Source organism: Micropterus salmoides, unplaced genomic scaffold (assembly GCF_014851395.1).
Source record: "Micropterus salmoides isolate LMB-PRFRI ecotype aquatic unplaced genomic scaffold, ASM1485139v1 Ms_hic_scaffold_10, whole genome shotgun sequence".
NCBI lineage: Eukaryota > Metazoa > Chordata > Actinopteri > Centrarchiformes > Centrarchidae > Micropterus > Micropterus salmoides.
Genome location: NW_024040041.1, coordinates 19235013 through 19257114, shown reverse-complemented (window position 1 = coordinate 19257114; position 22102 = coordinate 19235013). Strand labels below are relative to the sequence as shown.

The 22102-nt window shown below is 40.3% G+C and overlaps 3 protein-coding genes and 1 long non-coding RNA gene across 8 annotated transcripts in view; 3 read left to right on the top strand and 1 right to left on the bottom strand.

Moving 5' to 3' along the window:
* The first annotated feature begins 42 nt into the window (after positions 1-42).
* LOC119889901 lies at positions 43-5751 on the top strand. The gene is made up of 3 exons (XR_005442169.1): positions 43-1030; positions 2504-2622; positions 5145-5751. It is a non-coding gene; the product is annotated as an uncharacterized LOC119889901 (long non-coding RNA).
* Positions 5752-7439: 1688 nt separating this feature from the next.
* LOC119889868 (heme oxygenase 2-like) lies at positions 7440-13752 on the top strand. 4 transcript variants are annotated; one of them, XM_038700795.1, is made up of 7 exons: positions 7493-7587; positions 8132-8266; positions 9016-9115; positions 9231-9348; positions 9505-9996; positions 10794-10917; positions 11035-13752. In XM_038700795.1, exons 3-7 carry the CDS (start codon positions 9033-9035, stop codon positions 11160-11162), a joined length of 945 nt encoding a protein of 314 aa, XP_038556723.1. In that variant the 5' UTR covers positions 7493-7587; positions 8132-8266; positions 9016-9032; the 3' UTR covers positions 11163-13752. The 4 variants fall into 4 exon arrangements, with proteins under 4 accessions (XP_038556697.1, XP_038556723.1, XP_038556705.1 ...); XM_038700777.1 differs by having other exon boundaries at positions 8981-9115; XM_038700769.1 differs by lacking the exon at positions 8132-8266 and having other exon boundaries at positions 7440-7587; positions 8981-9115.
* A 1078-nt stretch (positions 13753-14830) lies between these two features.
* Positions 14831-19629, bottom strand: dnaja3a (DnaJ heat shock protein family (Hsp40) member A3a). 2 transcript variants are annotated; one of them, XM_038700716.1, is made up of 12 exons: positions 19371-19629; positions 18708-18844; positions 18532-18615; positions 18199-18405; positions 17887-18039; positions 17663-17810; positions 16995-17059; positions 16636-16764; positions 16446-16561; positions 16166-16263; positions 15896-16031; positions 14831-15583 (listed from the first exon to the last, which is right to left on the bottom strand). In XM_038700716.1, the coding sequence occupies exons 1-11, from the start codon at positions 19612-19614 to the stop codon at positions 15910-15912; spliced, it is 1503 nt and encodes a 500-aa protein (XP_038556644.1). In that variant the 5' UTR covers positions 19615-19629; the 3' UTR covers positions 14831-15583; positions 15896-15909. The 2 variants fall into 2 exon arrangements, with proteins under 2 accessions (XP_038556644.1, XP_038556654.1); XM_038700726.1 differs by lacking the exon at positions 15896-16031.
* A 326-nt stretch (positions 19630-19955) lies between these two features.
* Positions 19956-22102, top strand: part of coro7 (coronin 7) — a 112888-nt gene continuing 110741 nt past the window's right edge. The window contains 1 exon segment of the mRNA XM_038700757.1: positions 19956-20124. Within this exon segment, the coding sequence (XP_038556685.1) occupies positions 20065-20124 (60 nt within the window). The 5' untranslated portion in view covers positions 19956-20064.

Here is a 22102-nt window from a genome sequence, read left to right as displayed (position 1 = left end):
AAACAAAACTTTGCAACTTCAAAGTTCTTACTTCTCGCGAGAAGTGTCATGGCTGCCAGGGACGCCGCCTCTTCGTGTTGCCACAACACGGCTGTCCGTGTGGTCTACATTTGAGGCAGTGATGGAAGAAGTATTCAGATCTTTCACTTTAATAAAAGTTGCAATACCACCGTGTAGAAACACTCTGTTACAAAGTAAAAGTCCTGCATTCAAATAAGTAAAAGTATACAATATTAAAGTACCAAAAGTACTCATTATGCAGAATGGCCCATTTCTGAATAATTAGTGATGTTAACTAATGCCGCAGCTGGTTAAGGTCGAGCTAATTTCAGCTACTTTATATAGGCCAATCAAGATTGAATTGCATTGATAGGCTTACTTTCAGGTAGTTTAATCCATTAAAATGAATTATAATAGGCCTATTAGTTGATTTACAATTTGTATTAAAATCTGAATCTGCATAGTAACTAGTAACTAAAACTGTCAAATAAATTTGAACAAAAAGTACAATATTTCCCTCGTTGTAGTGGAATAGAAGTATGAAGTAGCATTAAATAAAAATGCTCAAGTACCTCAGAAATAGCCTACAGTACTTGAGTAAATGTGCTTAGCCTATTCCACATCTGATTTTAGGCATTTTTCAAATTCAGTGGCACTGTTTCCACCAGAGAGAAGGATGAAAAAAAGGAATCAATCTGAAAACTGTGGTTGCACCTTTTATTAATCAGCTCCTCCTCCTACACTTGACTCATAAATCACAAGGTGTGAATTACCGGTTGCAAACAGGTTGCAAATGATAACTCTAAAGAGCAGTTTATCAATTTCATAATATCAGAACATTTTGTAATTATGTTCCCAAGTAGCCCATTTACATTTTTGTAAATTTGCTCTCCTCGTAAGTAACTGCAAAGGAGTGTAAACAGAGACAGGGCTAACTCTAGCATCATAGCATCACTGTTGATTTGCTGTTGTAATGTAAATTATCCGACCAAGCATCAACACTGAAGCATAAAACGATTCATACACAGAGGTAAGATCCAGGCCAGCAGCCACTTCAGTGCACTTCAGTTTACCTGCCAAACTATAGTAGGCCCGAGCCTTTTGTTGCATGGATGTGAAAACTATTTCATCTAATTTGTGCTCTTCTCTGGGGTGGCATTTTCACAGAAGCACCAGTGAAGTAGGTGGACTTGACAGCTATTCAGTGGTATTGTGTTTTGAATTAACAACAATGCTTGACATACTCCTCACACCAAAATAAGGGTGCATTGTCTTACACTGTTTCAGTGTTTATGAGTGTCAGAAGACTATTTCATAATTAGACATGAGAAATAAATGGTCTATTGACACAAATATTTATTAACTTTTTTTCACTGCAGAAACATTGGCTTCTCAAGTGCGGGTGTAAGTAATAACATTCATGATGGCTGCATTACATTTAGCCATGCCAGATCCCTGATACTGGCATGCTGGCTTACTGGTATTTCAAAATGGAACAACGCCATAATTAATGTCATTACTTACACCTGTGTGTTTTCTGCAGAGGTCTGAGGTATATCTATCAGATAGAAAGTAAACTAGTAAGAAAAGGAGACAAGCTCAAATTGAAATTACATTATTCACAACATGAATGATTCATAGACTCAGTTTCTAAGTCAAACAATGCTCAAACTTCCAGAGGTGTTAAGACACAAGGACCTCCTTCTTGAATCTTGATAGTCATAGTGTTGTGGAAAGTGTATTGTGGGATTAACAAAGTCTATCTTATCTTATAAACAATTAGTCAGTGCATCAATAAATGATTTCATTTTACTGTTTAAGTAAGAAAACACATCATTGGTTGACAAAATAAATTAGATTCAGCTGTTTTCGCAGAACACAGACATTTTTGAGTAGTGAGCAAGCAAGGGGAACAAAACATATTTGTACTTAAGATCCATCCTGAAAGAGAACCACTTTGTTTAACCAATTTTATTTGATTTTTCATAACATATTCATCAGTGACTTATGGGGTAGAAATTGGTTGCGTAGTTTAGTTGCAATTCCTATCTACAGTGTTCACTGGATTAATCTGCAGGATAAATAGAGACTTCTACAATAGCTCAAGATGTAAAAGTTTCGTTTGTACAACTGCTTTTTGGTCTGAGACCTTTATTTTGATTGAAGGCTGCTGCAAGTGTATGTTTTTTTACTCACTAATATAATGCATTGTATGACGTATCCAATAGCGCTGCCACAGGAAGGGAATTAATTGTGATGATTTTGCTGTAATTTCCACAACACTGTCTTTTCTTTATTGATCCCAAATGAATCCAATTCCTTGAATCTTTTCTCACAGCAGACATTGCGCTGCAATGCAATTCATGATGTTGTCAGTTACACATGTGTTTGACAAGTCAAAATATTTGCCGTTAAAATGGTGTTTTTATCTTTGTTTTTCAGGCCGCATTTTACCACTTGGTACGATCTATGTGTTTCTTCTCTTTCTTCTCGTCTCTTTTAGATGTCTAGGTTTTTGTTCCCGCTTTGACGCTCCCAGGATGTGAGCTAATGCATCAGATCCCGGGTGCTATTTCAAAGAGTGGTGTGGTGAAATGGAGCTCCTGCTGCTTTTCCTATGAGGTCTGTTGAGGTCTGAGTTATAGTTTTGTTGCAGCATTTGAAATCCATCCAAGCCCTCAGCATATTGAAATCACATATGCGGTCCTCAGCAGAGTAGAGTGACACACAAAACAAAATGGCAGCAAAATAGAATCGTTCAGTGAACATGGTTGTCAAATATGCATTTTGTTTTGTGAGGTTCTCATCTATAAATGGACAAATTAGCATCCAAGAGGATATAAATTTTGCCAATCCTTCCCCCATCTGAGTTTTTAGACCAAATCCCACCTTCCTCTCTTATTGAACTGCATTAGTGGCACACAAGCACTTCCCAAAGTAATTTAATGTAATGGCAACAGCTTGCTGGCACCATTGGAGGGAAGTGAATCATCTTGTTAGCTCATCTTTCGCCCCACCAGCCTCCTGTGGCTCAGAAGCACAAGCAGAAGGGGGGACTCAGCTGCCCCACCAACAAAGCATCTGACACTGCGGCCGGCTGACAGTCATACACACACACACACGCGCACACACACACACACACACACAAACACTCACACATCCACTTTGTCTCCCCCATATACATACACATACTCACAGACACGCTAACACACACACACACACACAACATGCAGACTTTCAAATATACCCTGCATCCAATCATACACTGAAAGACAAATCTGCTTAGCGATACAAACAACTACTTTGTACATTATTCATGAACAGCATGCATGAATCATGTGTGCACACAAACACCTGCAATATCATTATTAAAATATGATCTGTGCTTGGCAGAATACCCCAACAGCACGTTGTAAACACGATAACATGAGGGAACTTTGTTTTGTTTGTTTGTCCCAGAGGGACAGGACAACATATTATGGTTCAAACACCTATTCATCTGGAAGCACTCATTGTAATTACACAGTACACTCATTGCACTTTTCACAGTGCACTCTGTGAAGATAGTGAACTATCCTTTCACCTCTCCAAATCTCAATGTAAATATAAGGTGTTGGTTTAAAGATAATATATATATAGAGCAAGTATAACTGAACTTACAAGTTGGCTTGGTAGAAGTAATTTCTGAAGAACATGTATGATGACGCTGTGATAGGGAGACAGTTTTTTATTCTGAAAACTTCAGGTACGCCTTGTGTTGACAAACATGTGTCTAAGAGCCCACAAGAAAGAGAGTCGCTTTGTAAGAGCTTCAAATGTGTTGAATTTGTGCTTAGGTGGAGAGGCTGACCCAGGGTCACTTTATACTGACACTCCGCAAAATAAGAAGAATGAGGTGAATACCGCAAGGGAGATGATTGTATCATAAAGCTGATGTTGTTATGTGGTTATGTAAGAGCTATCACATTGTAATCATTTCAGTGTTGCCTTAGAGAGAAACAGAGGGTGGTGTCGAAGGAGTTTGATAGCAAAGATTAGGACACATATCATCGAGTAGAAATTCAGAATACTTCATTTCCATATTTACTGAGTTGATCTGCAATTGAGTACACTGTGGGGCTATCAGTTAAATAGACAACCGAATATGCAATCACTTTTATGAATGATGGACCAATTTCTCCGGGAATAAACAGAAACATCTCATGCTTAATTTAAGAAAACACAAACAAGTCATATTACATAAATGGTGTGCCTTCAGTATACCACTTAAATTACAATTACAGCCCCAAAATGATTTCATCGGGCTTTTTGATCTGTGTAGTCAAGCTGTTTAACTATTGTATTTACTAGATAGGAATGCCCCCTTGTGGTTATTCTTTTCTAGCCTGCTGATGCGGTCTTTGATATTTATTTTGGTGATGATTTTGTAGTTTCTGGCTTGTTATGTGATGTGTTACATTTGATGCAATATTGCCATACAATACTGTGCTTTTAACTGCACCAAATTGGGGCACTGAAATGTTCCTGTAAAAAATACACAGGTTCAAATTATTTATGATTGCCATTTTGCTACAATTTAGTTTTTTACTCATATTTCTTTTTGACTTCATGGTAAATGGAAGTTATCTCTATATTGATACATATGTATAATTCCAGTGAATATACGTTGTTGAACTGATTAATGAAGGATCATTATAGATGTATTGGCTAAACAGATACACATATACTTGATTAATATGTAAAGATGGATTCTTAAAGCTACACAAAATTTGGTGCTTTTGTTTTCTCCGAGCATTTTTAGATGTGAAACCAAATTGACACGTTGTTTGCTGACTATGATGATGCTGGACATTCAGAATTAGACAGGAAGTGAAAGGCAGAATGGACAAGATGGAAGGACACCTGTACTTTGCTAGTTATTGTTCATTCATTGTGTCGTCCTAGGTAACATGTGTGTGAAATCTGGAAGTGCCCATTTCATTCTTCAAGTATGGCTAAAAACCTATTTTGAGGTCACAATGACCTTAAACCCTTCAGTCAAAAGTTTCACTAACTGAACAACTGTGAAATATGGTCAAAAACATGTTTTGTGAGATCACAGTGACCTTGAACTTTGACAACTAAATTCTAATAATTTCATCCAGGTGGAAATTTAAAGAAATTCCCTCATGGAAAATGGAATGGACATACAGACAACCTGAAAACACAATGCTTCTGGCCACGGCTATCGGCGCAGAGGCATAAAAGGAGAGAATGTTTTATTCCTTGAACTGTCAAATTCTGCCTGTCAGCCATGTTTTAGTTTTGTACTATTTTTGGTCAGTTGAGTATTTGTTATTTTGGTCTGTTGTGTTTTGGGGTTCTGTCTTGTTTGTTGTCCTGTGTCTAGTCTGTGTTTATGGTGAGATCTGCCGTTTTGTTGTCTGTTTGGTTCTGTGTTAATCTGTTTTTGTTCTGTTATTGTAGTCTGTTGTCTGTGTTGTCCTGTTATCTTGTCTCCCTTATCCACTCTGTGTTCTTGATTCTAAGATTTGGGTTTTGCATCCACATTTTAGTTGAATTGAGTTTAGTTCACTGTGAGATTACTTATTGATCAGTTTGGTATCTGTTATTTAGTCTGGGTTATTATTTATGTAGTTATTATCTGTCAGATAGTGTTTAGCGGTGTTTTGGTATTTTCATTATTTCCATTCTGTTCCTTGTTGAGTGTTGTCCTGTTTCCTGGTTAGTTCTGTCTCTGTTCCCTACCCCGGTCTGTGTAACAGTTGGTCCATGTTTTCTGTTTTGGAGTTTTGTTCCTTGTCTTGTGTTCTTTGTTTAGCCTTGTTTATTTCATTGTTCATTTGCAGGTTCTGTTTAGCTCACTTTGTACCTGTCTGTCATGTATCTTTGGTTTAGTTCTGTGTCTTAGTTTATGTCTGTGTTTAGTGTCCAGTAACCTAGGTTATGTCTGTTCCCCCAATTATCACTCTGCCTGCCTGTCTCCCTGTTCTCCACTGCTGTCTCTTTGCCTGCCTGCCTGCCTCTCTGTTCTCCCCTGCTGTCTTTCTGCCTCATTAGCCCTGATCCCGGTCGCCTGTGTTGCTCCCGCCCTGCTCGTTAGTCCCTGTGTATATATATGTTATATGTATATATGTATATTTTTGGTGTTTCTGTTCATTCCCTGTCCAGGCATTGTAGCGTGCATACACTCTGTCTAGTGTTGTCGTATGTTGTATGTTCTGCAAGTTGCTGCATTACCTGTTCTGGTTTTTGGATGTACCAGTTTCCTGTACCCGTGGGTTTTTGTTGTTTTGTCTGTTTGTCTTTCCTTCCCTTTAACCTATCTCTGCTCCTGGTGTCTTGCATTTGGGCTCACACGCCTACTTTGTGCACCCAGCGATCGTGACATGAACTTCTCCTTTTCTCCACTCTTCGTCATGACCTTGGTGTTTGTTATGTTCACCTTTAACTCCAACATCCTCCCTGCACTTCACAGAGACACAGACCCCATGCCCTCTCATGGGCCCATGTCAAACCCATAATTCAATGAACAAACAGACTTTTGTCCATTTTAATATCATACTTATAATTTCCTTAACATGTATGATGAGTGGACAGTGCTGCATAACACTGCGGTCATTTATATTGCTTCAGCCTGCAGTGCCAATCTTTTATGGCTTCCTTATCTATCTAACTTTATGTAACCGATCGGTTATTAGTTCGCCTATACTTTTTATGTGGTTACCAAAATAACAACACTGAGGCTCCGTTGTCTGAACCAAGACGTGATACAATAATTATTATTAGTTGCACTAGAATTATTATCCATACAAGTATTAGTTGTAGTGGCAGCAGTGGTGGAAAATAACTAAGTGCATTTACTTGAGGTATTTGTACTTTAGTTTATTTTCTCTTCCTGCTTCATAATACTTATACTCTTCTACAATTCAGAGCCAGATAGTGTACTTTTGACTACATTTATTTGATAACATTATCATACTAATATGAACGTTTAACCATATATAGGCTACTTACCACATGCATGTTAAGAATACAAATATAGTAAATTATGATATGATGATCCCAAGGGGAGAATTCACAAGCTACCCAGCAGTATAAAGTAATATATGTAGAACATACATTAATACATTTGCCCCCATTTATCAGCTGCAAAATTAAAAGGATGTACACATTATTGCAAAACTAATCATAATCCAATTAACGTTATATAGTAGTATTCTTAAATGGGGTATTCTAAAAAATGATTACTTTTACTTTTGCTAATTTGAGAGCTAATACTTTAGTCGGCTACTTTTACACAGGGCATACATTTGGGCATGCAGGACTTTTACTCGTGATAGGGTATTTCTACACTGTGATACTTTTAAGTATCTGAGTACTCCTTCCAATACTGAATGGCAGTAGTTATAGTAGTAGTACCCGCAGTGGTAACGTTAGTTGTGTAAAAAGTAGACGCAATGTGCGTCCCCCTCATCGCATCCTGTGGAGAAGCACCTGACTGCGAGCTGCCGGGCGGGGGCGGAGTAGGACGTGCAGTTCCGTCCTGGATCACAGGAGTACTCTGCACACAGTGGTAGACTAAAGGTTTGTAATGTTAAAATGTTACCAACTCCTTCTAAACCGTTAATATAAATTCGGTAGGTGAATAAACTTATCGACCCTCCAATGTAATGTAACTCCGCTCGTGAATTCGTAAGTTTGTTAGCTTGTTTAAAAATGCTAGCTAGCTGTTAGCTAACTTAGCTAGCGTCAGGCAGCAAAGTTAGCTGTTGTTGTCTAACATGATGCTCCTAACATCTTAAAATGTTACAGTCAGGTGTGACAAGCATGCCGTTTATTCGTATCCCGGCGAAAGGGCTATTTTTATTACACTGAGGAAGCGAACTGAATCAAATCACTTAAATAACTCTCCTCAGACAACACCAGCTAGCTCTATCTACTAGTTAGTCTGACTTGTGGTAAACGCCAGAAGGCCCCTGTTGTGTTGTGTGAGCTGCTTTTTTGTTTGGCAGTGTTCGTGTGGTGGGTCAAGCCTGGATGTTGTTCAAAGCAGCAACTATGTAAAGCAAACCAGCCCCTGCCAGGCTGTATCAGCTTTCACGCTCACATTGCCTTATGTTTCACACAGAGTAAATAAGGTCAAAGACTGAATTAACTGGCAGAAGGCATCTTTCCTTTGACCATCATCTCAGGGACATCCGCTATAGTGAATAGAGTGCAGTCCCCTGCCCTTCTGCCTGTTTAGACCTCTGCTGCCTCTTGGGTAATGATTAATATATGCTGTTATTTATCTGTCCATCTGTTGTTTCTGGCTAGACGCACTGAATTCGCTTAACACGCAATTGTCGTGGTTGGGTAATTATTAGAGAAAGTTAGAGGAACGTTGCTAACAGCCTTAATTTTGATGAATACGGACCTGGTGGCTGTAATGGGCAATTTACTGTGATTGTGTTTGGTCTACATATATGTTCTGAAGCCTTTCTCCCAGGCTCTGGAAATGTAGTTAGTAATGTAATGTATACTGTGTATTTTGCTCCTGTGTGCTGCTGTTGTTTTGGTGTAGGACAGCTGTGCAGTTGCACAGACTGCAGCCTGACATTGTTCCCTTGTCTATTCTGAAAAGCAGTGACGCAACATTGCCTCAAGGGACACTTTTGGACAGCAGTGACTATTGTACCACGTCATAGTAATGATAAATCAAAGCTTACACTTACCATTGTAAATGCCTCAATCAAAACTGTAGCAGTATATTTAAAGATGAAATATAACTTATTTTCATGAATTAGTAACATATATGCAGTTTAATGAGTTTTTTCTCATCCTACTCAAGGCTTTAAGGACATAGGGTGTCGTATGCTGTACAGATTGTAAAGCCTCCAAGGCAATACAAATAAAATTGACTTGAAACGTAAATATGACTGATGCCATATCATTTGTGACTATACGTATAGTAATGTGAGTATAATGATAATTTCAGGTCTTTCACTGATTCTGGGGTGAACTAACTTACAGACAGAAACACACCACTAATGTCAGCCAAGAAGATGGAGACAACAGCGAGTGTGTCTAATGGAGCGGGGCCCTTGTATGAGGAAAAAGAAGGCGCCCTCGGGTAAATCTCCCACTAATATTGTAACATCATTATCTTTAAAACTAAATAATCACATTGTAGTGTTTCTATCAACCACACAGTATACCTGCTATTTTTCTCTTTTCTTTTCCCCCAGTCCTGAGGATCTGTCTGAGATGCTATCAGCAGGGACCAAGGAGGTGCATGAAAAGGCTGAGAACACTCAGTTTGTGAAAGATTTCCTCAGGGGACGCATCCGGAAAGAGCTCTTCAAGGTCAGTCTGAAGAAAAGTTTAAAATTTAAAATGATAGAGTAGACTTTTATTAAACACATAGTTCACACACAAATGAGTAAAAACATTCAATAAATTGTCAAAAGAAAACTGGAAAAAGGAGACAAGCAAAATTATTTTTCTTTCTTGCTTCCCCAGCTTGGTGCCGTGGCACTCTACTATACTTATACAGCCATGGAGGAGGAGATTGAAAGGAACAAAGACCACCCCCACTTTGCCCCACTATATTTTCCTGTAGAGCTGCACCGCCACGAGGCCCTGGCTCGTGACCTTGAGTACTTTTATGGACCTGACTGGCAGAGCCAGGTCAGCTGCTCCCAAGCCACCCAACGCTATGTGGACCGTATTCATCAAGTAGGGCAGGCAGACCCAGTCCTGCTGGTGGCCCATGCTTACACGCGCTACATGGGGGACCTGTCCGGGGGACAGGTGCTGAAGAAGGTGGCGCAGAGAGCCATGAAGCTGCCGCCCACAGGGGAAGGCCTGGAGTTCTACCAGTTTGATGCCATCCATAGTGCCAAAGCATTCAAGCAGCTGTACCGTAGTCGGATGAACGAGCTGGAACTGGACGTGGAAACAAAGAAGAGGCTGGTAGACGAAGCTGTCAAGGCCTTCCAGTTCAACATGGAGGTAAGAGGCCAGGGAGAAGCAACGGAGCTTGGAGAGACAGAAGAAACGAAAGCTATGGAAACACAAATCGAACATCTGTTCCCTGCTGGTGATGGTGAAGTGGTTTATGGAGGATTTTCTTACAGTAGAGATGTGCTCCTTGTGGCTGTGTTGATCATTTACTGACTTTTTAAGACAGTATTAGATTACTGAAGGCACCGTCATCCTCTAATGTTATCCTAATTATATTAGGATAACATTAGAGGATTATATTAATAAAAGTGACATTTGAAATGCGAGTTTGTACATTTTCCCTCAACGTCACATAAGATTTCACAAGGACTCTTTAGATAGTGTGTGCAAGGCTAGTCGAGTTTTCTTGAGGCAATTGTTTTGTGAATTAAGTTGCAATTACAATATTGTTGAGCTTGGATCTATATTTACAACAACAATTGATAAGCAGTTATGTTAGTGAATGAATAATAGAAAATTATAAAGCACAACTAATACTGTGTTAGGCTGTGTCAGTTGTGGAAGGATGCTTGGGTGAGTGATATTGTCACACAATAGAATTTTGTCTACTGTATAACATATTGCTATACCCTCTATACCATGGTAACTATCCCTTTAATATCTATTGTATTTTGGGCATGTTTTATTTATCAGGACTGTTTTCTGACAGTTGTTTTGGTGTTCTTTTCATCAGTGTGATTAATGATGATAATTCTGTCTGGTTGTTTTATCCATGAACAATTTCTGGAATACGGAGTCATGCAACAAGCTCGATAACCTTTCATACAATATGTTTGTGCTTGCAGGTGTTTGAGGAGTTGGAAGAAATTGGTAAAACCATCCAGGAGGATGTTTTAGATGCTGGCATGCCCGTCCATGGAGCAATGGGTGGAGATATCAGCAAGTGTCCCTACTATGCTGCCAAAATGGGTATGCTTTTATACTTCTGGCGCAATAAATAAATAGCATTAAACCTATGATAAAGCTTTTATAAAGCTATCGTGGGGATCTTGTTTAAGTTTGTTTTCTGCTCCTTCTGGGTCACAGCGGCGTCTGGTGGAACAGCATACTTCTGTCAGCTTGCCATGGCTGTACTTCGACACCCAACAGGACAGGTCCTGTTTGCTACTTGGTTTGCTGCTCTGGCTGGATTGGCTGCTTGGTATCTAATGTGATCCAGCGGTCACCCTGTCACTCTGCTGCTGTGAGAGAGAGGGTTTAAACAGAAGGAAGGACAGTAAGGAGACAAGAGAAGTCCCTCAAACTGTAGACCATTTCATAGTTTCATACATATTGTAAATGGGTCAAAGTTTATTTAATGTTACATGTTCGCTAAGAGCTGACAGGAAATAAACTTGGATCTGTTTTTTATCGATAGAATTCCAATGAAATGATCTATAGGACCATTAGGATGTCAAACCCATCCATTCATCTATCTATCCATCCATACGTCAATATACACATTGTTACAGTTCTCCTGTCACTTTGTTTTCTCTACCTCCTGTGGACTATCCCTCCAGCCTGTGTCCTCCGAATGTGTGTGTGTGTGGTAGTATTTCAAGTCCTTGTGTAGCTGGTTTCTGCTTTTGTCATGGAAGCACACATCGTGAACAGCTAATTAATTGTGAACGTTTGAAATGAAACCGCCATATTGACGGCGCATGGTGACTTTTAGATCCTGCACATGCATTAACTATGCAGTGGTACATTAAAGCTGGAGTAGGCAATTTATTTCAGAAACATTTTAGTTTTTTTACATCCCAATAGCAGTTAATACATCAAATACTCCAACGTTGTCTACACTAGCTTTAATTAAGAGTGATGAAGAGATTATCAGTATTATCTCATGGTGAGCTTAGTAAAAATATGCTGAAACACACTATGTGCATGTTATGCATGAGTATAATAACACAGTAGGTTTTTGCTGGGCAGACTGCTGCATTGATTTTTAATGAGGCCTTGGTGTTTCAGTATTTAAAGACCTTAATTTGACCAGGCACAGGAAGTAATGAATGAGTTAATGCAACATTGAAACAGTGGTTTATTTGTAAATGTAAACTTAGAAAATGTTAGGGGTGGGAATCACCAGAGGCCCCATGATTCGATATTATCACTTATGTCACGATACAACATTTTTTGCGATTTTAAACATATTGTGATATTTTGCAATTTATTACCTTTTTTTCCAACTTCGTATTGTCCCGTTTTTCTAGTGGACTGAAAAAGCAATTGATTTTATTATTATAGTACCAAAAAGTAAAATTCTCACGACAATTTATATAATAAAAGATCGATACTTGGGGTCTGTGTATCGATACAATATTGCCACGTAAAATATCGCAATACTATGCTGTATAGAATCCCCCACCCCCCCACCCCTCCATATACTGTTATACTTTAAATCCATCACCACATTTCAAACATGGCCTCCAAAATGTTTGTACACATGTTCTGTGCGACAGGTGATGGAAAAGCTTTTTTCTCCTTCAAAATATAGCACACCTACACTTTGACTTTGAAGTGTATGATTAATAAACATCTTTCAGATACTAGTGAATATACCAGATGTTTGAATCTCTACTGATGCATGTTCAAACGTACTATTTGTCTGTTTCAGAATAGTGCGTCTTGTGTTTCTAAAAAACTGCCTGCTGTCGATTTAAATGCATAGCTTAACTATCCAAGAGGAGTGACTCATTGGTGTATCAGTTTGACCTGCCATAGGAGCCTATATTAGGACAAAGGTGTTGACAGAGGTGATTACAGCTGTTTTAAAAGGAAATTGTCTTTTTATAATACTAATGGTATGTCTAAATTCTTCAGTATGAACTACTTCAGGTTAGGTACTTCTAGGTAGGTCATTCAGCAGCTCAGCTCTTGTTTATATATCCATTTGTTATGGATAAAACTGTATGCATCATCACTAAAACTATAATCATTATTCAAATGTTGTTCATACTGTAGCACTGTTAAAGTTTTTTTCAACTTAGAGAAAGAGCATTATTTTGTGCTGTGTATACTGTATGCAGTGTTGTTGCACTGTTTTCTTGTGATTTAAGTTTAATATTTATCCTGACACAGTAAATACATGTCATTACTTTGCTTTATCTTTCCAAGCTGTTTTCTCCCCTTTGCTTTGTTTGTCGGTCAGATAACATTTCTGGCAGGTTCCTGTGCTGTTTGTAATTTCACACACATATGGATGTACATTATTCCTTCATTAAGAAACCTCATTCAGGACAACAGCTGTAGTGTGGCTGTTTGATCGCAGACCATGCCAACCTTAGTGATACATTTTGTATTTGAGTGTCTCAGGTTCATGTTGCAGTCAGATTGCAATACAATACATTGGATATGGAGGCCTAATACATGGACCCTATGCCCTAAAATTATCTTGTGGTTCAATGTCCAGGTGTTATTTAATTTTTTTTATGCCAGTGTGATGTGTCAAAATGCTACAGGATTTTTGGGGCATATTGAAGGGACTTACTTGAAACTCAGGAGTTCAGGTAGTTTTGGTCATCGGTTAAACCTTAAAGTGAGTGGGATACATGACTAATTCATGTTGATTTTGAATTCTCTTGTGTTTTCATTAATTCTGCTTATAATCCCTTTGTGTGTTATCTAACAGGACAAAGCTTTATTAGCGACTGGCTAAAATCCTCTCATTGTATGAGAGTAAAAGTCCAGCAGGATGTTGTGCTGTCTATAATGACATTAATTCTGTTTTCCTGCTTATGCTGAAATAAAGGTGATTCGTTTGGACTGGTGTTTTTAATGACAAAAAAAATCTAAACAAGATGATTATCTTTAATGCGCACTTTATTAGTTTGTTGGCAAAGAGCCTCTAGCCGAGGGAGAACTGAAGTTGGTTCAAACATAGATTCATCCATAAAGCTCTACATCGCCAAATGATGTCTATCATTTATGGCATTTTTACTAGCTATGCTGGTCAGTCATTTGGCCGCTCCACCACTTTAGTCCAGACTAGAAACATGTCAAGTACATGAAAGTGTGTATTTTTGTACTCCCCCAAAGGAAGAATCCTAATGATTTTGTTGATCCCATGACTTTTCCTCTAGTGTCACCATGAGGTTTACATTTGTGATTTTGTGAGTGACATCTCTCAACAAATACTGGATGGACTGCCATGACATTTGGTACAGGCATTAATGTTCCTCTTGGGATAAATGATTATTAACTTTTGTAACCTTTCATCTAGCACTATCATCAGGTAAAAATGTCAGTTAGTTTTAATACTTTGGTTTATGACCAAATAATTGCAAGCTGATAAAATTCCCATCAGCCTCTGCTTTGCGTTTGTCCTAATTAGCAAATGTTAAAACGCTAACGCTAATTTGAGATTAAGATTGTACTTGCTAGCTAAGCATTAGCATTGTTGCTGTAAAGCTAGTAGAGTTAGTATTGGGCTGACAGCACGTCTGTAAATTCAGTCCCATGGTACAGCCTCACAGGGACAATAGCATGACATATTAATTATAATTATAGTAATTGTTCTTCTATGAACAACCTATGGTAATTGTACATTAGTGTATGTATCTGTCACTTACAGCAATCATTAGCTGAAAGGTTAATGTAGAATAATGCCCACAGAACATTGCTTTGAAAATAATGCTAATAGATTTATTTAAATTTTAAAAATAAGTAGTCGGATTATTAGGTACACCTGAACAGTGAAATGTATTCAAAAATAATCCTACGTGGTGTTTGTTAGGTGGTGTTTTGGGTTGCATTATATTATAAATAAAAGAGGGTGAACATTATGTAAAATATATTATTGACTAGACACAGTCAAAGCATTCTGATATTTATAAAACCAAAGTTTTTCCCAGACCATAGCTTTATTATATACGTACAGTACATCTCTTCTATGTCACACATTGATGCAACTTTATGATCCACAATTGTCTACTGTATGTACAAATGCAATGAAGGTGCAGAACTCAAGTGAATTTACTCTCGTTTTTAAAAAGGGTCAAAAGAGGGACAGTCCGGTCATCAGTGTTCACAGACAAGGAAAGCCCGAGTCAACTTTATCTAACCACAGTTCCTTAATCTGAGACAGGAGACTACTGCAGACATAAGTATTCATGAAAACACAGCCAAAGCATACAGAACTAAAAGGATAGGAGCTTCACGTACCCCACCCCAAAAAACTTATCTGTTGTATCTGTCAATACAATAATTGATTTCTGTGCGCATGGATTCTTTTAGTATCATGTTGTTCTTACTGATGATAAACTGAAAACCAACATGGACCGACTGTTGCAATAAATGTTAAAGTCTTTGCTGCCCAAATGGCCTCAATGGACATTTGACAGAGAGGTGATTTGTGCGCCTGAACACCCTCTTGTGTGTGGATTCACTTTGGCAGAGTTATAGAGCAGGTAATCCTCTGCCTTATTCACTGCAGGACTGGGTAGGTAGGTCCGTACTGATGCGTTCCAGAACCTCTGTGGACCTCATCCAATACTCCTGAAGCACCTGCTCCTTTAGAATATGGCTGTTCTTACTTTACGCCGTCCACCCCTCTGCCCTACTGATGAAGCTTGTCAGTTCCAGGATGACCTTTTACCTTTGAGAAGGAGGAAAAGGAAAAAGGTTGTAAAATGGATTCTTGGTAAATTTAACTTTTAAAAACATTTTGCTGCCAAAGCAGTCCAATTTTAAAAAAACAAAACGGCATATAAAAGATGCAGACCAGACATTTAGGACATCTCAGGCTGGCTGGACATCCAGCTGAATGCAGGGGTGCATGCATTAGTGTTTATATGACAGCCACAAACCAGATAATGACAAGGTAATTGTTGCATAATGCATCACATCCATTTGTGAAGAACAGAACAGAAAAAGTGGAGTGAGAGAAACGAATAAATTCTAGTCCTACCTGGTTTGTGGCTGTCAAGAAGAACTAAACAATTTCTTTAATTTGGAGAAGAAGCCCCCCTCTTGTTTCAACTCTCCTTCCTTCTTGCCATGCCTGCTTTGCCCTGCCTCAGACCGCTTACCACTGCTGCCCCCATCTGGACAGAGATTAACACTGCATCAACAAGGCTTAACAACCAAGCACAACTTCCTTTCCTAACCCCCTCCATTTCAGTAGATCAAGCAAAACAGCAGGGTCAGAGGTCGTCAGTCACTGAGATTGTCCTCTTACCTGTGGTGGTGGCAGTGACACCGTTCACCGTCCCCTCAACGTCTGTCTCATCCTCAGCAAAGCTCATTAGCAGAGCTTTTTGTCTGTCTGTCAGTGTCCTGCGCAGGAAAACAACATCTTATGATCCTTGTGATAGGGAACTGTTTTTTAAATTTTTTTTATCCCTTTTATTCTAGACTACAACAAGTCATAGTACTCCATCACAAGGCCCTCTTATGGCACTATCTGGTATGAATGCAGCAAAAAAGATGAACAAGGCACGTTGTCTGTGGAGTCTTACTTGGGTATTTTTATTTTGACATGGACATAATGGTCTCCATAGCCATAGCCACTGACACGAGCGATTCCCTTCCCTGCCAGATGAATCCTCTGGTCTGTCTGGATGCCTGCAGGGATCTGAAGACGAGGAAAATCAAGTCATGTATCACACTGTCAGGAGAAACCTGAGAATTTAGTAGCCGTCTACTTACGGATAAGTTTAGTGTTTCATAAAGGCCCTGTGTCCTGGCCGTGCCGCCCAGGAGAGCTTGGGCCACAGAGATAAAAAGGTCAGAGTGGATGTCTGCACCGTCCCTCCTGAACAGGGGACTTTTTTGGACCTGGACGCCAAGCCAGAGCGTAAACACAATCAATCACAACAATCAAAGTCAACCAGCTCAGACAAGCTCAATGTCTCTCACTTGCCCACACCACTACATTATACAAGACAATCCCGTTATAGCGGCTGTGAGGTGGACATGCACTTCATGAAGAGCTTGTTTATTTTCTGGCTCAGGATTTGTTGTGAGAGATCAGTGCTAATGGCTGAGGAGTTGCTGAAGATACTCACCCTAAACGTGATGAAGATCTCCTTCTTACCAACTGGCATTCTGACTGTCTGACCATCCTCCACTCCTTAAAGCAAATACAAACACGATCTACATTAGAGATGTGCAGTTTTTAACTCTAAGACAAGGAAAAGCAGCAAATTTTCACATTTGAGAAGACGGAACCATCAAGCAGCACGTAAAGTGTAAAAATCAATCTTCACCCCCCTTTGGGCGCGAAAGTTGGGCAGACACGTGGTCACCCTGATTTCATCCTCAAGAGACTTTGTGTGGACTATTATTTTAAGGATATGAACCATCATACTTTTGCTTTCCTTATGACCATTACGATTAACAAAACCCACAGATTTAACTACAGCCAATGATCAAACTTGATTTTTTTTTCCTAACATGTCTCTATTATGTGGGGAATATTTTCACTGTTGCACGTTAATATGTAAGGTTATGAAACTCATTTTTAAGATTGTAGATTTAGAATTAGATGGTGCCAGAAAAAAAATACAACAGCTTTCTCATACAAAAGTATGAATTATGATCAGCAGTATAGTTGTACTTTAAAGCCATTGAAGGGACTTCATGTCATTCATGCTCATTAATAGTGATTAAAAAACATTTCCTTTAGGTATTTACAGTACGTAAACAGTACAATAGACAGTTAAGTGAGACTGACCTGCAGGCACAGGAACCATCACAGCCTTCCTCTGCTTGGTCTGCCCCGCCCCACGGCAGGAGTGACAGGGGGTGGAGATGACCGTGCCTTTGCCGCCACAGCGACGACACGTGGAGCGCATCACAAACGGGCCCGTGTTCACTGTCTCCTACATGGAGGACAATATGTGCGTTAGGAATAAAACGCAAATACTCTTTAAAGAAAAGCTGAGTCAGAGCTCTTACCATGCCGGAGCCGTTGCAGAAGTGGCAGTGCTGAACTTTGGTGCCTGGCTCATGGCCTTTACCATCACAGCGTTCGCAGGCTGCTTCTATGTTAACAGATATCTCTTTGTTGACTCCCTTTGCAGCCTGAGTGAACGTCAGCTCCATGATGTACTGTGTTGGGGAGAAGAAAGGGTGCTGGAGATGCATCACTCTGAACATACACCAATAAAAATGACCAAATGAGAAGCAGGTAAGATCCCAAAAGCAAAATCAAAAGGCGATCCTTGGCTTTAATTTCACTCCTGTTTTACATCACAGTATCCCACTAACCTCCTGTGGCTGATCAAATATGGCATTGAAGTCTCCAAAGCCACGGCCTCCAGAGAATTCCCCAAAGATCTTGCGGAAGAGCTCTTCTGGGTCCACGTGGCTGGTCTGTCCAGTCCAGTACTGCTGCCCTCCACCGGCCTGACCAGCGTCAAAGCCTGTTGAGCCATAGGTATCGTACTGCTTCCTCTTTACTTCATCACTCAGGACCTGAGAGAAACATGGAGCAAAGTTTAAGAGGTCCATGTGTAGTGGTGGAGGAGATGACTATTTGTAGAACACATAAGGGAAACTATACAGTAGATGAGTCAAGTGAAAGCTTGACTGAGACCAAACCTCATAAGCTTCAGCCAGCTGAGCAAATTTTTCCTTGGCTTGTGGGTCATCTTTGTTGGTGTCAGGGTGATACTTTTTGGCCATCTAAGGGACAGCAAACACACCGTCAGCTACTGTGATGATTGATTATCTGAGAGCCAATATGAGCTGTGAATGTATTTCAGGGCAAAGCTGACCTGGTAGTAAGCTTTCTTGATCTCTTTCTGGGTTGCTGTGCGAGGTATACCAAGGACCTGGTAGAAGTCCTGCTTACTGCTAACAGGGGCACTTGTGTGAAAGGACAGTGTGGAGACAGCATGGGGAGATTTGATACCTAGAAGTGCCAAAACGGGGTAATAAGTAAATACCATTTAGAACAGTAAGGCAAAGGACAGGATTCCCTTGCAGTATAAGCTGTAAACAATATGCAAGTGGCTCTGCCGACAACAAAGATTGTTGACAGAACAACAAGTTCTGAAATCCAGTCTTGGCGAGTTCCCCTTGTGGTTTGGTTATGGTGAGGTCTATCGATAAGTTCAGGTTAAGGTATAGGGCGAACAGAATCTGGTGGGTCGCACAATATGATGTAACACTGGCCTCATCCCTTGCAAATTCGACTTGATGCCTGCAAACCAAAGTTAGCTAAGTTAAGCTAAACTGATTGCATCACATAATTCACTATGTCTACGTGCATATATGCGGTTGTGTTACAAGCTCATCTTCTCTTTAATACCTTTGTAGTTTGAGCTGTTATCAAGTTGTCTTACCCGGCGTCACGAGTAAAGCAGAAACGACAACAAGCCTAGCCTAGCCTAGCCTAGGCCAATACCATATGGCTAATACAACGTTACCCCTCTCACCTGACAGCCCTCTCAATGTCAACGCTTTCCCTGCTCCGCCACACATCAGGTTCCCTCCCCGCCACAATGTTTCTGCTCCCAGTGTAGATATACTTCGGACCCCGCCATGGCCAACGCACACAACTGCGCCGGCGGCCCTGCGATGTCCAGAGGACACGATGACTGTAATCCAGCGTGAGGAGCAGCGGGCAGCCGAGGACGCCATCATTCCTTCATCTAGCGCTGCTCCGGCGTCACTGCGCATGTCCAAGGCGGAGTGGGCGTCACTGAGGGCGCAAAGACGTTCTGGCTGAATCAAGATGGTGCTCTCTCAAGAAAAACGAGTTGCAAAAGTTAACTTAAATCTCATTGATTCTCGTTTTAACTCTAAGCAAGGGGCTCCAACAGATAACAATTAAGACTGACTAAAAGTATTAAAACATTATTTTAGTTTCGTTGTGAAAACGAGTGCCACAAGTGTCAAGTACAAAAGGATGCACCTGTTTTAAGACCCGGGGTAGCGCTTGACAGCAGGGTGTTCTGTAGTGTTTGTAAAAAGTAAACGCCGCCCAATTGCGCAGCGCTGTGGTGCAAAGCGAGCAGACACTGCGCGGCCACCCTGAACTGTCAGCTGTAGCAGGAGTCCTCTTTGCCGAGTACCAACCAGCTCGACAGAGACACCCGGAAGGCACGAAAGTCAATTTGAGAGGGCAGCATGAATCGCTTTAAGACGTCCAAATTCAAAAACACCACTCCGAAAATTGCCAAGAAAGATGTGAGTAGCTCACGAGCGTCTGGGTAGTGCCAGTTTACCTAGCTAACATTAGCATTGGTTATTAGCGGTGCTACTTGAACGGTGTTTTGGGGAACGCCTGCCTGTGCAAGTGATGTTGAACTTCCTGCATCTGGAGGGCTGCATAGTTCTGAGAGAACTACACGAAAATCTGGATTCACACACTAGTATTTACACGAACTATGGGCTGCTGGTGAACACTAGCCATGTGGTTGCATAGAGCTGCTAGCCCACATCGGATGTTGTATTGACGCCCATCATCATGCTATTATATTATAGCTGACTGAGTTTCTCATTGATTATTGTTTTCGATAATTATGTGGCGTTGCACAATTTGTTTTTACTGCAAACTTGGAGATATGTTTGACCTGCACAGATTTACAATGTGGAAGATTAAAATTTGAAAGGCAAATGCGATAAGTGGCATTACTTTCATGATGCCTCCCTTAGTGATAGTTGACCTGCGGGCTGCAAGAGGCGACGTGTCTGGACGACACTGGAGTGTCTTGCATACTAACATGTAAACCTGCCATTTTTTAGCGTCCTTTTGACCCATTTGTTTCAAATCGCAGCGCCTGCAGCTCCTTACCTAGGTGGATTATATAATCCCCAACCTTGTTTTTACAAAGGCAGTAAAATGCCTGGCATGTAGAGAGACAGTGGATGGTCTTGGTGTCTCTCCAATCTCTGCCCAGGATCTGAGACAGCAGGTGGTGCTTAAATGCTGTGAACGTTAAAGTAGCCCCCTTGACACAGAAAGCCCAATGAATATGTGTGTATCTATTCCAGTGCTGAAGTCATGTGACAGGAGCTTTCATGTCAAACATTGTACAAGAGAGAAAATGGGGCAAGGAGCAGAAAGTGAGAGGAAAGGCCGGCTCATGGGGATTTAAAGAGACAAGAAATAAAAAACGAGTTAGAGCTTTCTCCTCAGATTATCCAGAGCAGCTTGATTTTCCTTCATGCTTTGAGAGAGCAGTCACAGGAATAGTCTGGGAATCAATTTAGTCAGCTCTTACTTGGCTCCCACTGAGGTGTCCCATAGTCCCCTGAATGCAGTTTTTGTTGCCAAGGCTCTTTCTAATCATAGGCCTGTGGATGGATTGCCAGCAAAAGGTGTTGAGTCTAACTCTTTCATCCTGAGAAAAATGCAGAAAAACAGCTATCAGATTTTGGACATGCTGATCCAAGTGGATTTACTGAGGGAAGACGAGCATTCTAATAATATAAGAAGCGTCCTTAATATTATTTTGACTGATTGAAAGAGTCGAATCTGTTTGAAGTCCTACTGAGATTTCAGGAGAAAGTAATACAATCTATCAATCAAGTTTATTCGTTACATGTAATGATACAAGGTACACTCACAGTAAAATGCTAAATGGATTACCTCCACCTCCTATGCAAGTCATGACTAATAATCTTAATAATAATAATAATAAGCACAACCTTATATGTGGCTAAATCAGAAGAAATCAAGTTGAGGATTATTATTTATTGGGTGCTGTTATTTCCAACTTAAACACACAGCATGGGTGTGAGCTTATGTCACAGCAGTAACACATTTGCATCATGTCTACTTGTCTTTTGACACATATGCAGAATATATAATCTGTAATATATATAATATAATATATGTTAAGACAGAGGCATGCTTTTGAAGGGTGCTTTGAAATGCATGGATGCATAAACAGGGTGTTGCACATTTCCTCAGCAGAGCAGTTTCAGCCCTCTGTAGGCCTAAAGTCTGTCATGGCTGGCCTCTTTTTCCGAGGAGCAGCGCAGCAGTAGGCTAACTGTTGGATTGTGTTGTGTGTGGACGCTCTGTCCTCTTGCTGCTCTTGCCTCGTTAATGTTATGAAAGAGGTTTTAAGAGTTCTCTACTGTGCAACGCAGGGAGCCTTTCCACTTCCTCAATGGTTTGCTCATTCAGAGGCAGTTATGTGTGCGTGCTCTCAGCTAG